Raw genomic sequence first — 12,538 nt, forward strand, 5'->3', positions numbered from 1 at the left:
CTTGGGGGGATGCCCCACAAGAAAACTCTGTTTTTTTTTTTTTTTTTTTTTTTTTCTGGTGGGTCTCAGTGTTTCACATATTCACTTTGACTGGACAACTACAATCTGAAAGCCCTTTATTTAGCTAGCAGCAAGTGCTCTGGAAATAATTGGAATAAACATCCTTGGCATAGTTTTTCGCTTTATCTCTTTTTTTCTTTTGCTTTTCAGCAAATGAAAAGATCGAAGACATCAATGGCTGCCCAAAAAATAGGTCTCAAATGGTAAGTAGTAAAGTGGTCTGTTGTTTGTGTGTACGAGGTTGGTTATTGAGTGAGACTGTGTGACTTCAATATCTGAGATATTAATAACAATTTTTAATTAGTTTTTAACAGTACTGAGAGCAAAGGTATAATCTGAAGAATATTAACATCACAATTCTTGTCCTTCTGTACTCCACAGTAGTTGAATTAGGCCTTATCATTTATCACATACTTAAAATCAATAGTATATCAATTGGTATTTTGTATTTCTGAAATATTAATGCTATATCTTATAATTATAGTTAAACAGAAATGTATAAAAATAAAGTTTTAATACTCTATATAGACAGTAGTATTGCAAAAGCAGAATTAGCAGAATTACTTATTTTAAAGTCAGATTAAACGTTCCTACATCCTTTGAAAAGAAACAAAATAAATGAGTAAAAAGCACTAAGTGAAAAGATTTCAAATTGCAAACTTCAAGATGTTTTATGTATGCAACTTGGTTTTGACTGATAAGTTTTAATTTGTAAAAGATGTTGTTTTCTGAAGAACCAAAAATTAGTGCAGTAAAATTAAAAGCATAGAGTACCTCAAGAGTATGTCTGCTATGAGTATCAGTGAAGCTAAAATTACAGGCAGAACTGTACTGAGAACACAAATAAGAAGAAACTGATTTTTAAACGCATCCCAGGAGTGTTTAAAATGTATGATCTTTTAAAGAAGGTTATTTCCTTCTGTATCTTGAGAAAAAACTCATTTTACATTATAAATTCTAAAATGTCCCCTTTGCATTGCAAATGCTCACTTGGGGATGTGTGAATATCTGTTGCACGTGTGAAGCTATTCTGATGTTTTTTGTTTTTATGACTCTGTTGCCAACTTGCCCCTATGTCCATGACTGCAACTTGAGCACAGCCACTCACGTTGTTAAACAAAAGATTAAAGATTTGATGAGAGTTTGGCATCTTAAGTCAGAAACTACCCTGCGCTATGCTCTTCTGTTTTGGCGTTTTGGCGTTTCTTGGGAGTTAGCAATGTTACTTAAGCCCATGGAGCAAGTGCTCTGTCAAAAGAAAGCCATTGAAAAGATTTATCATTGCTACTTTTTACTGCTTTGAAGACATTGGTTGCTCTTCTTACTGTAGCCACAGCAGCTGTCTAGAGTATAAATAATTGAGGATACATTGACAATTACTCTAACTTAATGTTCCACAAGTGGCTTATAAGAACTGAATTTCATTCAGGACTGGAGTTTATTAAAAAATTCCAGGACGTTGAAACTAAAAGTCACTCAAAGTCATTATTCTCAATGAAGGAGCAGCATTGTTCTGTTGGATAGTTGGATGCGCGCTGTAGGTTGCTTGTAGAAGTGAGGTCTGGTTATAACCAGAGGCATGCAGAGGGCATGTGCTGGGTCAGGAATTGTGAGGAGTGCTGGAAAGAAGTGTTTGCTCTGTGCTGCCTCCTCGGAAGCTCTGGTGTTATTCCGGTTGCTCATTCAGCAGGGTGGAACTAGTGGGACTGTGTCCCCCCGCTCATGAGATGTAGTGCATCAGTCTTAGCTAGGCAACTCTTCTCCAGGTCTCCTGTGTTCTAGGAAAATGCATGTTACAAGTGGATTTTGGGGGTGGTTTTGGCTTTTTGTTTAGTTTTTGCTGGTTTTTTTTTTTTTTACGATACAACAGTCTTCATCCTTCACTTTCATCTTAATATAGCTTACAACCATTCTTCATGGTGTGGGAAGTAGTGTTTGTGTCTGGTACTTCTGGTTCAGAGCGGTGGCAGAGGCAAGGCTATCCAGTCAGTACAAACACTCAACCAGGTGATGTCTAGTCTTATCTTTTCAAATTAATCTTTCAGTTACAGGTGTCCATATCTATATTGTAGTGTCTGTAAGGTGGGCATCACAGATGAGTAGATTTAGGGGGGGATGGAGGGGAAGGTACCATAAATGACAATTTAACTTTGCTCATTACATAGAAATACAGCAGAGTTTAGAGAGCAGCCTTCTACTATCGCCTTTCCCCCTGAGGCAGTTATCTCATTTGTAGACTTGTGATGCCATGAGCATAGACACGTGAGCTGAATTGGGAAGAGCCAGTTCACGTTCAGCCAGATGTATCAGCTTAGAAAGCTGGACCAAATCTGCGTTTTCCAAGCCCATTAAAGGGGTGTGAGAGCAAGTATATTTGCTTCCATGTGGCACAGTCCTAAGCCAGTAAAGCCCGCCAAACTTCAGAGAGCTCAACACAGAGCCAGATCAGGTCTCTTTGCACTGTTGTTCCCATTGCTACAATGTTGGAGAGCATCATACAAATTTGCCTAAATCGAGCATTAGAGACAGCTTGGGTCTATCCGGCTCAAAGCCAGTGCTAATAAGCCTTGTCAAATTAAGTGTAGTACTGCAGAACCATTTGGGACCGTCAGTGCTTATCAAGCTAGTCCCAATGCCAGAAATGACATTGGAAGGACCCCCACTGGCTCCATGAAAAATCACTTAGGTGAGAACCTATCCCCCCTCGTCATCTTGCTGGGGTTTCTCTGCTGTGGGGAGTAGCCCTGTCCTCCTTTGCTCCAGATAACAGTTGGCTGGCTTTTATATAATCTATTATAGACTATTCTGTATCTTGTCCTCTGCATAAGACCTGTTTCAGGTTTTTTTTTCCCAAACCTCTTATGTTTTTGGACTGTAGATGTTCTTCTAAACAAAGGCCTGTAATTGTGATGATTAGTTCCAGCTGGCATGCAGAAAATCCTGTGGTTAACAGAGGATGTAGCTGTACGGAGCGCAGGCTCTGGGACCAAAAAGATGTGGAGACAGTTGCCACAACTGCATTTAGGTTTTTAGAATGAAGCTTGAGAAAATATTGGCATGGTTCTTCAGAACCGGGCAAAGGAGGGTGAAACAAAACCAGCGTCCTCTCCTACACATTCCTGAAAGAAGGATTGAGGTCAATAAACCTGAGTAGGGCTATCTCTGCTAATATTGTTTGTTAAAGAAAAACAGGGATCTTTTTCTTTCTTTCAATTCGCCGCTTTTTGGGGGGATGGTATTAGAGCTCAATGTTTGGCATCCTGCAGAATCTGAACTATATGGGAGGTACCATTTAGTCCATTCCCTTCTAGATGGGGTAGATGATACTTACTGATGTGGGTACCTTTGCAAGTTGCAAATATTACCTATCGCAAAAGGGTTCATGTCGCTTATATTTGTGAAGTGTGATAAAGTGAACAAGCAAAAAAATAGAGTATTTGAGTGAGTTGTTTTAGGTTATATATCATCTGGCAGTGATGGCAGTCTAGAAATCTTACTGTGTTCTGCCTGTGAGGAAACATGGTGTGTAAAATGCTCACAGGTTTTGAAGGAAGTTTCACAGAAACATTTTAACACAGCATGAGAGCTGAGCATTTTATTATCTTGTACATTAATGCATGCTTTTTGCATAGCGCTAGAAGGAGGGACAGAGGGAGATTGTTGTGTTACCTATTATGTGCAAGCGATAAATCGTAACAGGTGAGAAAATGGTAAAGATGAGATGATATAAGAAGAAAGCGAAGGACAAGATGTTTGAAAGGTCAGAGCACTAAAGTGGAGAGTGAGGTGGAGGAAAGAGAAGATGCATATCAGCTAGGCTAGAAAGTGGCTGGGGAGAGAGACGAGTAAAGAAAGTTAATTTTTAAAATGTGGACTTGAAGACAAAGAAGAGGGGAGATACTTCCCAGTGAAGGCATATGAGGGCAGACACAGGCAACGGTTGAAACAGAACTGAAGATGGGACTGGAAGAAGGGGTAGAAGAAGTAGCAGCAAACGTGTAGGACAGGTAGAGGTTTTTTCCCAACTTGAATATAAAGGTAAGAAATGCTGAATGTGGCAGTGGAAAGAGATAAGACATATGTCCCTATATATTTAAGAAAAAAGTATGAGAAAAGACTAATGAGAAAATAAATTTATTTTTTCCAAGGTTCAACGTTAAAAAAAAAAAATCACAGATCACGATACTCTAGAAAGAAGTAAAATGTTAGGTATGAAAGTCTGAGAAGTGTTAGTGCGTTACCCTGGTTATTGAAACCTGAAGGAGTGGAGCGGTAGTAAAGCTGTCAGTGCTGAGAGGAAGAGGATGGAGGAATCTGTAGGTGGATGAAGCAGACTCTCAGCTTGCCATGCTGAACCTGGGGAAGTTGCGGGACACCCAAGACAAGAATTTGGAGCAACAGAAAGGAACGTGGAGCAACAGAAAGGAACGTGGGCTAAACCAACAGCACAGTTCCCTCTATAAATAGAGTAGGAAATAACTGTGGTTCTCATGTGGGTATGTGGTTGGCTTTTATTATTTTTAAGGATGAGCACTTTGTGTATACAAGTATCTGTGTTATCAAATAACAAAGAGGGGAGTTATTTATTTTTTTATGTGTGTTGACCAGAAGTTTTTCAAGAATCATCCCTTTCTGATGCAGATACCAAGCTGTACTAGTAAAATAATACTGTTCAGTCTTTCTACTGCTGTTTGTCTTGCAATCGTAAAGAACTTTGTGAATGTGTTTCTTACCAAGGACTTTACAAAAGTCGAGATGGAGGCCGTGTTTTCAATATGTGCACTTTGTTTGCAAGGAAACCTTACTCCAGTGATGGCAGTTTTGACTATTATTTTAATATTGGACTGATTTCTTGTATTCTGAAAATGAGCTGTTCCTTAACATATGTGACACCCAAAGTCAAAGAACAGTTGTATGAAAACTCTCCAGCCTGGTAGGGACCCTGGTTTTAAAGTGAGCAGCGCTGGGAGTTTTAATTCAGTTGTTAGAGTTGGGTGTCTGCTTCTTTCCTCAGTGTGACCCTTGCCAGCTCCATCCCCTGCTTTATGAATCTTTTTTTATTGGAGAAAAGAGCATGAGACATTGAAATCTTCATTACTGTTTGTGTGTATGACACATGCTATACATATTTCTGTATTCTTTTTCTCAAAGAATTGAGATAATCAATGTGAATGCTTGTGTGATATGGCCCATACCTAAAGGGTATAGCTGGGTACACATCAATTGAGTTGGTTGGCAGGTGTAATATGAGCTGAAACCATCTGTATCACCTGAGTAGCTGACTATGTGTGTGTAATATCCATTAAGTGGGTGAGCTGATGTGTTTGTATGACTGCTGTAAAAAAAATATATATATTCTTAGTTACTTTCATTTTTCTCATGAAAAATAAGTCTATCTTTGCTCCTCAAGAGTAGGCATCCACTTTAACCCACTCCTTTAACCGTTTTGAGGGTTTTTTTATGCACCCGGTGTTGTCTAAATGTTGCCTTAGCTAGCAACAATAAATCTGCAAGGCTGTGGCTCCAAAACCCTCCGGGCTGGGGGGGCTGAAGTCTGGTTGATTGGCTGCCCCTTTTCCGTAGCCAAGGAGGACTCTGCTGCCTGGGCATCTGCTGCTAATTCAGGGGAGCAGCTCCACCGGGAAGATCAAAAGCATCACAAGCATTTTTTTTTTGCCCTCTGCAAATTCCTGGCATAGGATTTTCGGAAACATATCCCAGTGGTTAAATATAGCCATGTATTTTCAAGTTATCCTACCCCAAGGTTGTTCTGAGAAATGTAGTAAAGGGGACTTTTCCATCTTCTGGTAACCTTTCCTTTGCTTTGCTTGGGGATTTTGTATCTTACTGTCAGTATACGTTTAGAAATTTAATCTGTTTTAATGTTACTACACTAACAAATGGGTATCATTTGGCCGTGACCCGTGGTATGTTCCCTCACAGCTGAAGGTTAGCTGGAGGGGAAGACGTTACCCGGAGCCACGCCAGACTGGCCAGTGCCAGGCACCAGCTTAGCTCCTTCAACTGCCAGATAATTGAGTTAAGGAATGCTTAAAGCATTTTCTCTAAGTGTCCTGTGTTTCTGTTGATCATGTATGAACCCCTTTTGTCTTGTAGACAAGAATGATTTACTACGGAGGTGATCTGCCAAGTTGCTTGTACTTCGATGTCGTCCTTCCTCACTTTATAATGACGATTGGTCCTAGATAAGATTCGGTTTACTGTCTCTATTTTTTCCCAGAGATCCAGACAGTTGTTAATGCTATTATGCTTCCCGTTTGTGTATTGTTACCAGTGAGACAGGCGTTGGATCACTGGTTTCTGTACTGCCGAGCTTGTAGTCTAAATAAAACCGCAAGCTGCCCCCTCACCCCTGCCGTCACCCTTCATGGAAAATACCATGACAAATAGAGCTAGACTGGACTGGGAAAGACCCAATATATAAATCTCCCTACCATAAAGCATGATAAAGTGTCACTAAACAGATACTTGTTTAATTTCTGGAGGGAAAGGCATCCAGAACTCTTCCGTCTGTGGAGATGGGAGATAAGGCGGTAGGTGCATGCAGTTCTGTCCATTGGGTGGATGTATGTGGTCCGTTTGGAGACATTGCTGATGGCAATCTGTCATTCCCATAGGGATCGTCTTCATGGTCCCAGAGGGTGTGCTCTAATTCTTTGCCCTATACAGTGATGCAAGAACATGGACATAATCTGTCTCTGAAATAGTGTGAGGTTCAATAAAGAGCAAGAGAGAACTGACTTTTAAAGGTAATTTTTATGGAGAAACTGGAAGATGTGAGCTTAGATTCTAATAGAATTAGATTCTATTTTATCATTTATTTCATTGTTAATTTAAGCTGAATTAACACACTTTGCATACCTATGGTTCTGCACCCTGTGTTGACTCAATACATGAAATGCATTAAGGGGCCGGGGTCATTCCACATACGTATGTGGAGATCTCCATATCTTTCACTTACGTATTTACACCTGCACCAAAGCCTACAAAAATAATTCTTTTTTGCCATGCCTATTATTTATGTAAAGTTATTGCATAAATACACCTTTTACGCAATACTCTGCAAACGCATAGCTTACTGTTGTATTTTGCAGAAATAGGGAAAAATAGGGAATTATGGATGACAGTCTTTAACTTCCCACGCCTGCACGTTGGGGCATATGCAACGTATGAAACTGCATTCTTGGTGAGGCTGTTACCAGGAGCAGGGGATGCATTAACTTCGCCAAGACTCTGTTGGTGTTGAATTTGGTACCATGAGCAAAAATTGTGCTTGGACTAAATTTACTGTGGAGTCTGTCAGGGATAAATTATGGGATTTATTCGGGGTTAACTTTATCTGAGCCTTTTCTAACTAAGGAAAAAAGGTTGATTTGAGGACAGGTGAAAGTAAAAATTCAATTATTTTTCTCTCTTCTGGGAAATTAATTAATTCTTTTCCTGAAAAGAAAACTTTGTAGTCTTCCAAAATGGCAGCAAAATCGTAGTAATCCCAGTTTAAAGCTTACGTTGCTAACAAAAGGTACCTGCTCATGTTTACGTAGTTTAATTCTGGTTTCTGACTTGTGCATTGTTTCTCAACGGAAACCCCTCTGCCTGCTGCACTGCTTAAACACAGTGCAGTGAAACTTTATATTAAACAAGGATGTTTTAAATTTCTCTGTCAGGTTTGTGATAGAAGAATTAGAGCTGTTTGTATGGCAGTTTCTTCTGGTGCCTCGGTCTTTGTTTCTTTTTTGAAGGATTTGTAGTACTGAGCTCTTGGCTCTTCATCTGAAACAGATAGTAGCTTTTACAAAGAATTTTACAGCCCCAAGAAATAAACTTTTTGTCTGTGTCTTGTCACAGATCTTTGATTTCCAGCCACTGCTTATACCCTGATTGTTTTACACACTGGTTATTGTAATATATATTTTATATGTATAATATATATTAAATATATAAAATGGTTATTTTAATTAATTCATCTGTGAAGGTAATACATATCCAGAAAAGTTTTGCTTTTTATGTAGGATTATTTTTACATATTTAGTGCCCAAGCTAAACAGAACTGTTGCATTTGTTCTAAGCAATTATGCAGAAGCAGGTGCAAGGAAGGAGGGGGCACATATGTGTTGGTGTCCCTCCGGCCACCAGAATAAATCGGTTGGGAACAGGTGAAGCTGTGACCCTCAGGCCTCGAGACATAAATATGCACATCGGCCGAGATGGAGCGGGTACGCCGTGCCTGGGAACGGGCTGCAGTGGTAGCTCCCTTCCCGGGGATCTTTTTTAGACATGAACAACTGTCAAGGACTTTATTGCCAGAGGTCCTTCACATGACGCAGCCGTGAGATGGCCATTGCTACTTCAGTTGCATGTATTTGAATAAACAAAACCAGATCATTTGCTGGTGTACTCCCATCCCACTTGCGGTAATTGGGAATCTGTAATTTACTTGCATTACTGAAAATTAATTTTTGATTGGTAGGTTATTTTATTTTTATAATGAATCATTTGATAGAGTACAGTATTAATACGAAACTTTTTTCTGACTTAAAAGCTCTATTTGTGGTAAAATATTCTGTGTAGTTCCTTCTTCATGGGTTTCATTGAATTCTGGATTACTGCTGCAAATTGAAGTTAATGATATACAGAGCCTTCAACACCTGAGCTGGTATTTGAGGAAATAAAACTGTGTACGAGAGCCAGTGCTTACTGCCTTGAGCAGTTTTGGTGTCAGTCCTTCCTTGTAAGCATTTATGGTCTCTTAAAAATACTATTTTATGGAGAATTCAAGGATGTGTTGGGAAGAAGTCCAGGTTCACCAGATACTGGTATTTTACATTTAATCCCAACAGCACAGCACTAGGAACATAATTTTCAGTCTGGAAGCCCCAGATAGAAAAGGGTCTCCTGCGAGCAGCCAGGGAAGGTGGAAATGAAGCATTCGTGGGACCTGCTATACCCCCCTTGTTAGGTATTTACTGAGCACAGCCATGGTTTCTCCCCATCTGTTCCTGTCTTTAATTATACATAAGCAGAGATTTAGTCCCACAAACATTCCATTAGTGTGGTATGTGCTAAAATCTAGGCAAGTGTCTACTGAGACAAGCGAAGAATTTCGTCTATATCCTAAATTAATGATTCTCCAGAGGCAGGATACTCAGTTAATACTTGTTTTGCAAAGTTGAACTTGTTGCTGAACAGATTGTAATGTAGGACGTCCCAAGATTTCAAATTATGCACAAATTATCCACTTCAACTTTTCAAATATATTTAAGGCCTGATCCCGAAAAGCTGATCCAAAAATAATATTTCCAGGAATATTTTTCAAAGGAAATTACCCTTTACATTTTCTTTCCTCATAGGAAGGTTTCAGTTTTGAATAAATAAACCTGAAAAAAAAAAAAAATGAAAGGAGAATTTCAGAACATTCTAGGAAGATTTCTACCACCTTTCCATCTGCCTCTCCCAGACCAGATTGTCTTTGGCAACCCTTGCATGTCACGCAGGATTGCCTGAAACCATTCATAATACAAGAACGCCCTTTGGATGCTCTTTGATGCGATCAGAAATCTTGGCCGTGGATTGTAGCTTTCTCCGTGGTGCTCATTGCCCCCATTTCTGTTTATATTAGGCATGTTGTGAGTGAATATTGAATATTTCTCCCGTTATTTCCAGTGGGAGAGCCGAGGCACAGGAAAGCTAAGGTTTTAATTGAGAGTCACAGAGAAGGGGATGCAAGAGATGAGGCTACGGTGAGTTCTCTAGCCTTAGGTTAGTGCCCAAACTGTCCTTTCTTTAAAATCCCAAAATAATGCAGTTGTAGCAGAGTGCTCCATGTCAACTCTTCGCATACGTGTGAAAACATGATAATAGATTTGGGTTTTGTGCCTAGATCTGTTACAACCTGGCTTGAGAATGTGGATTAGCTTCATTTGCCCTTATGTTACATTTGTTACTTCATTTCAAAGATATCCACCAAGCTCTGTTAAAATCCTGAAGCTTAATTTCGTGACATTTTTATCCAAATAGTCAGGAGCAGCATATCTTTTTAAAAAGATACATTTTGATTGGGATAAGTACTAATGAAGATTTATTTTAAACAAAACAATAGTAGCTAATATTTATATCCTTCTGGGGAAAATGGAATTGGCAATTTTGCCTTGGTATTTCCTATATATAATTATGTTTAGGAAATAGTGCAAACGAGACATTATTTGAAGGAAGAACCCTCCCTCCTCCAAAACTCCAGGGTTTTAAGGATTGTCAGTGTAATGACTTAAGATTTTAAGGCTCTTCCTAAACTATATGGTATAGAAATATTGAGTGTAAAAGCTTGATCTGAAAATATAGACAAGGAAGAGATTTTGCCTTAAGAAACAGCTTGCTGAAAGCACCTTATGTGAGGCTCTTTCCTTGTTTCTGCATTGTATGTGAATTCTGCTGGAATATTGTGTAAGGGTTTGTGAAACCTTTAAAACTTTCACATGAAATCAATCTTCTTTTTCTCCTTTGAAAACTAATATACTGGGCATAACATGGAGCCTCGAGTTAAATGGAAAACGCTGGCTTCAATATAAGGAGTGGGCTTTCTGGATAAGCTCATAAAAACTCCACATCGATCACTGTAACAGTTGGGAGCAGTCTTGCATCATAACACGAGAAACTTCCCACGGTTTCTAAGTGAAGGAACCTACAGTAAATTTAATTCTGGTTTTTGTTTGAGAAAAACATCTGTATCTGTCACAAGGGTGGCACTAGTTATAGTTTACCCTGTGTGTTTGATTTGGCAGGGTGGGACAGACAGCTTTGGCTGTCGACAGTTTCTGTATTCAAGTCTTTGTCTGATGTAGTCAATGTTCAACATCTATCAGTGCCCACCTATGGGTCTCCATTTACAGGCTGCAGCATGGGCATATTTGTTTTGGGGTTTTTTTGTTTCTGTTGTGCCCTGTTCTGCTCGTACAGGCCAGGACATGTTTCCTGACTCCTTTTCTTTCTAGCACTGACAAGAACAGAAATTGGAATTGCTATTGTATGACAAGTGCAAAAGCTTGTGTGGGTCTGGTGGCCAGTGTTGTCAGAAATGCATAATTGCTGTAGGGTACTTTTGAGAATAGAGGGAAATCTGAGTAATATACCTGGGAAAGTCATAGTGAAATGTATTCTGGCCCACACAGAGGAATTCAGGAAGCTGTTAAATTTGCATGTACTTGAGTTTCATGTGTGTAAAAGCTAGGAAGGAACAAGGAGTGTGTGCATCTGGTGGGAATGAAAATAATGATGTGCAATGATGTCCTTTACAAAAGTACTTAGAAAACAACAAATATGTGCAACCGCTAGCTTTTAATACTGCTTTTTCAGCAAGAGGCTGATGGTTTTACTGGTGTAACAAAGCAACTGCTGCTTCCAAAAGCTGGTCTGGTATTTGGAAGTTCCACATGTGCAACACTTCTTAGCCATGATGCCTTCTGCTCTCATCTTGCCAGGTAGCAAATGCCACCCAGAGATATGTGTTCAGAGGAAGTTTTCAGGTAGCCAACTGAAATGTGCATTTTACTTCTGTGAATAGAAGAATGGGAACTGTGACACCTGATGTGTTATGTCAGAACAGAAGCTTGTCTACGGGGTTTTAGTTTTTCATATAATTTCCTAATTACAAGAAAGGAGGAGTACCCAGAGGTGGGCAGCCCCTCGGGTGTAGGCTCAGTCATCCTTGGTTGGCATTTCAGGACATTTCAGAATAAATACCCATCATATAGGCTGTGGGACTGATTATGAGCTTTCATAGTTGACTATACCTGAAACAGTTTATATGCAGCATTCAAAATTGCAAAGTCATTTGATGCTTTTGGCCAGGAAGTGTAACAGGGCAAGTGTTATGGTTTAACCCCAGCCAGGAGCACAGCCCCATGCAGCCTCTCACTCACTCACTCCCCAGGGTAGAATGGGGGAGAGAATCAGAAGAGTAAAAGTGAGAAAACTCATGAGTTGAGATACAGACAGTGTAATAGGTAAAGGAAAAGCTGTGCACATAAGCAAAGCAAGGAATTCATTCCTTTCTTCCCATGGGCAGGTGACCATGATGTCATACGGTATGGCATATCCCTGGACTCAGTTGGGGTCAGCTGTCCCGGCTGTGCCCCCTCCCAACTCCTTGTGCCCCCCCAGCCATTCACTGGTGGGGTGGAGTGAGGAGCAGAAAAGGCCTTGACTCTGTGTCAGCCCTGCTCAGCAATAACCAAAACATCCTGGTGTTATCAACGCTGTTTCCAGCACAAACCCAAAACATAGCCCAGTGCTAGCTACTATGAAGTAAATTAACTGTGCCCCAGCCAGAACCAGCACAGCAAGGCTCAGTTTTGGACACTGCCAGTAATGTGTCCGAGTGAGGTAATTACTGTGGTTGTCTGTCCTTGGTTTTCCTTCCCCTTTTGTACCACTTTCCCCTATTTTGAGTAGGCGGGAAATG

General features: G+C 40.0%; 1 protein-coding gene across 1 annotated transcript in view; it reads left to right on the plus strand.

Annotated features, from left to right (window-relative positions):
* NAV2 (neuron navigator 2) overlaps nucleotides 1–12,538 on the plus strand; it is a 238,692-nt gene that overhangs the window by 76,458 nt on the left and 149,696 nt on the right. Inside the window, 1 exon segment of the mRNA XM_035892631.1 lies at nucleotides 211–263. Within this exon segment, the coding sequence (XP_035748524.1) occupies nucleotides 211–263 (53 nt within the window).

The sequence above is a fragment of the Egretta garzetta genome, unplaced genomic scaffold, assembly GCF_000687185.1.
Source record: "Egretta garzetta isolate BGI_Z169 unplaced genomic scaffold, ASM68718v1 scaffold454, whole genome shotgun sequence".
In the NCBI taxonomy this organism is placed as follows: domain Eukaryota; kingdom Metazoa; phylum Chordata; class Aves; order Pelecaniformes; family Ardeidae; genus Egretta; species Egretta garzetta.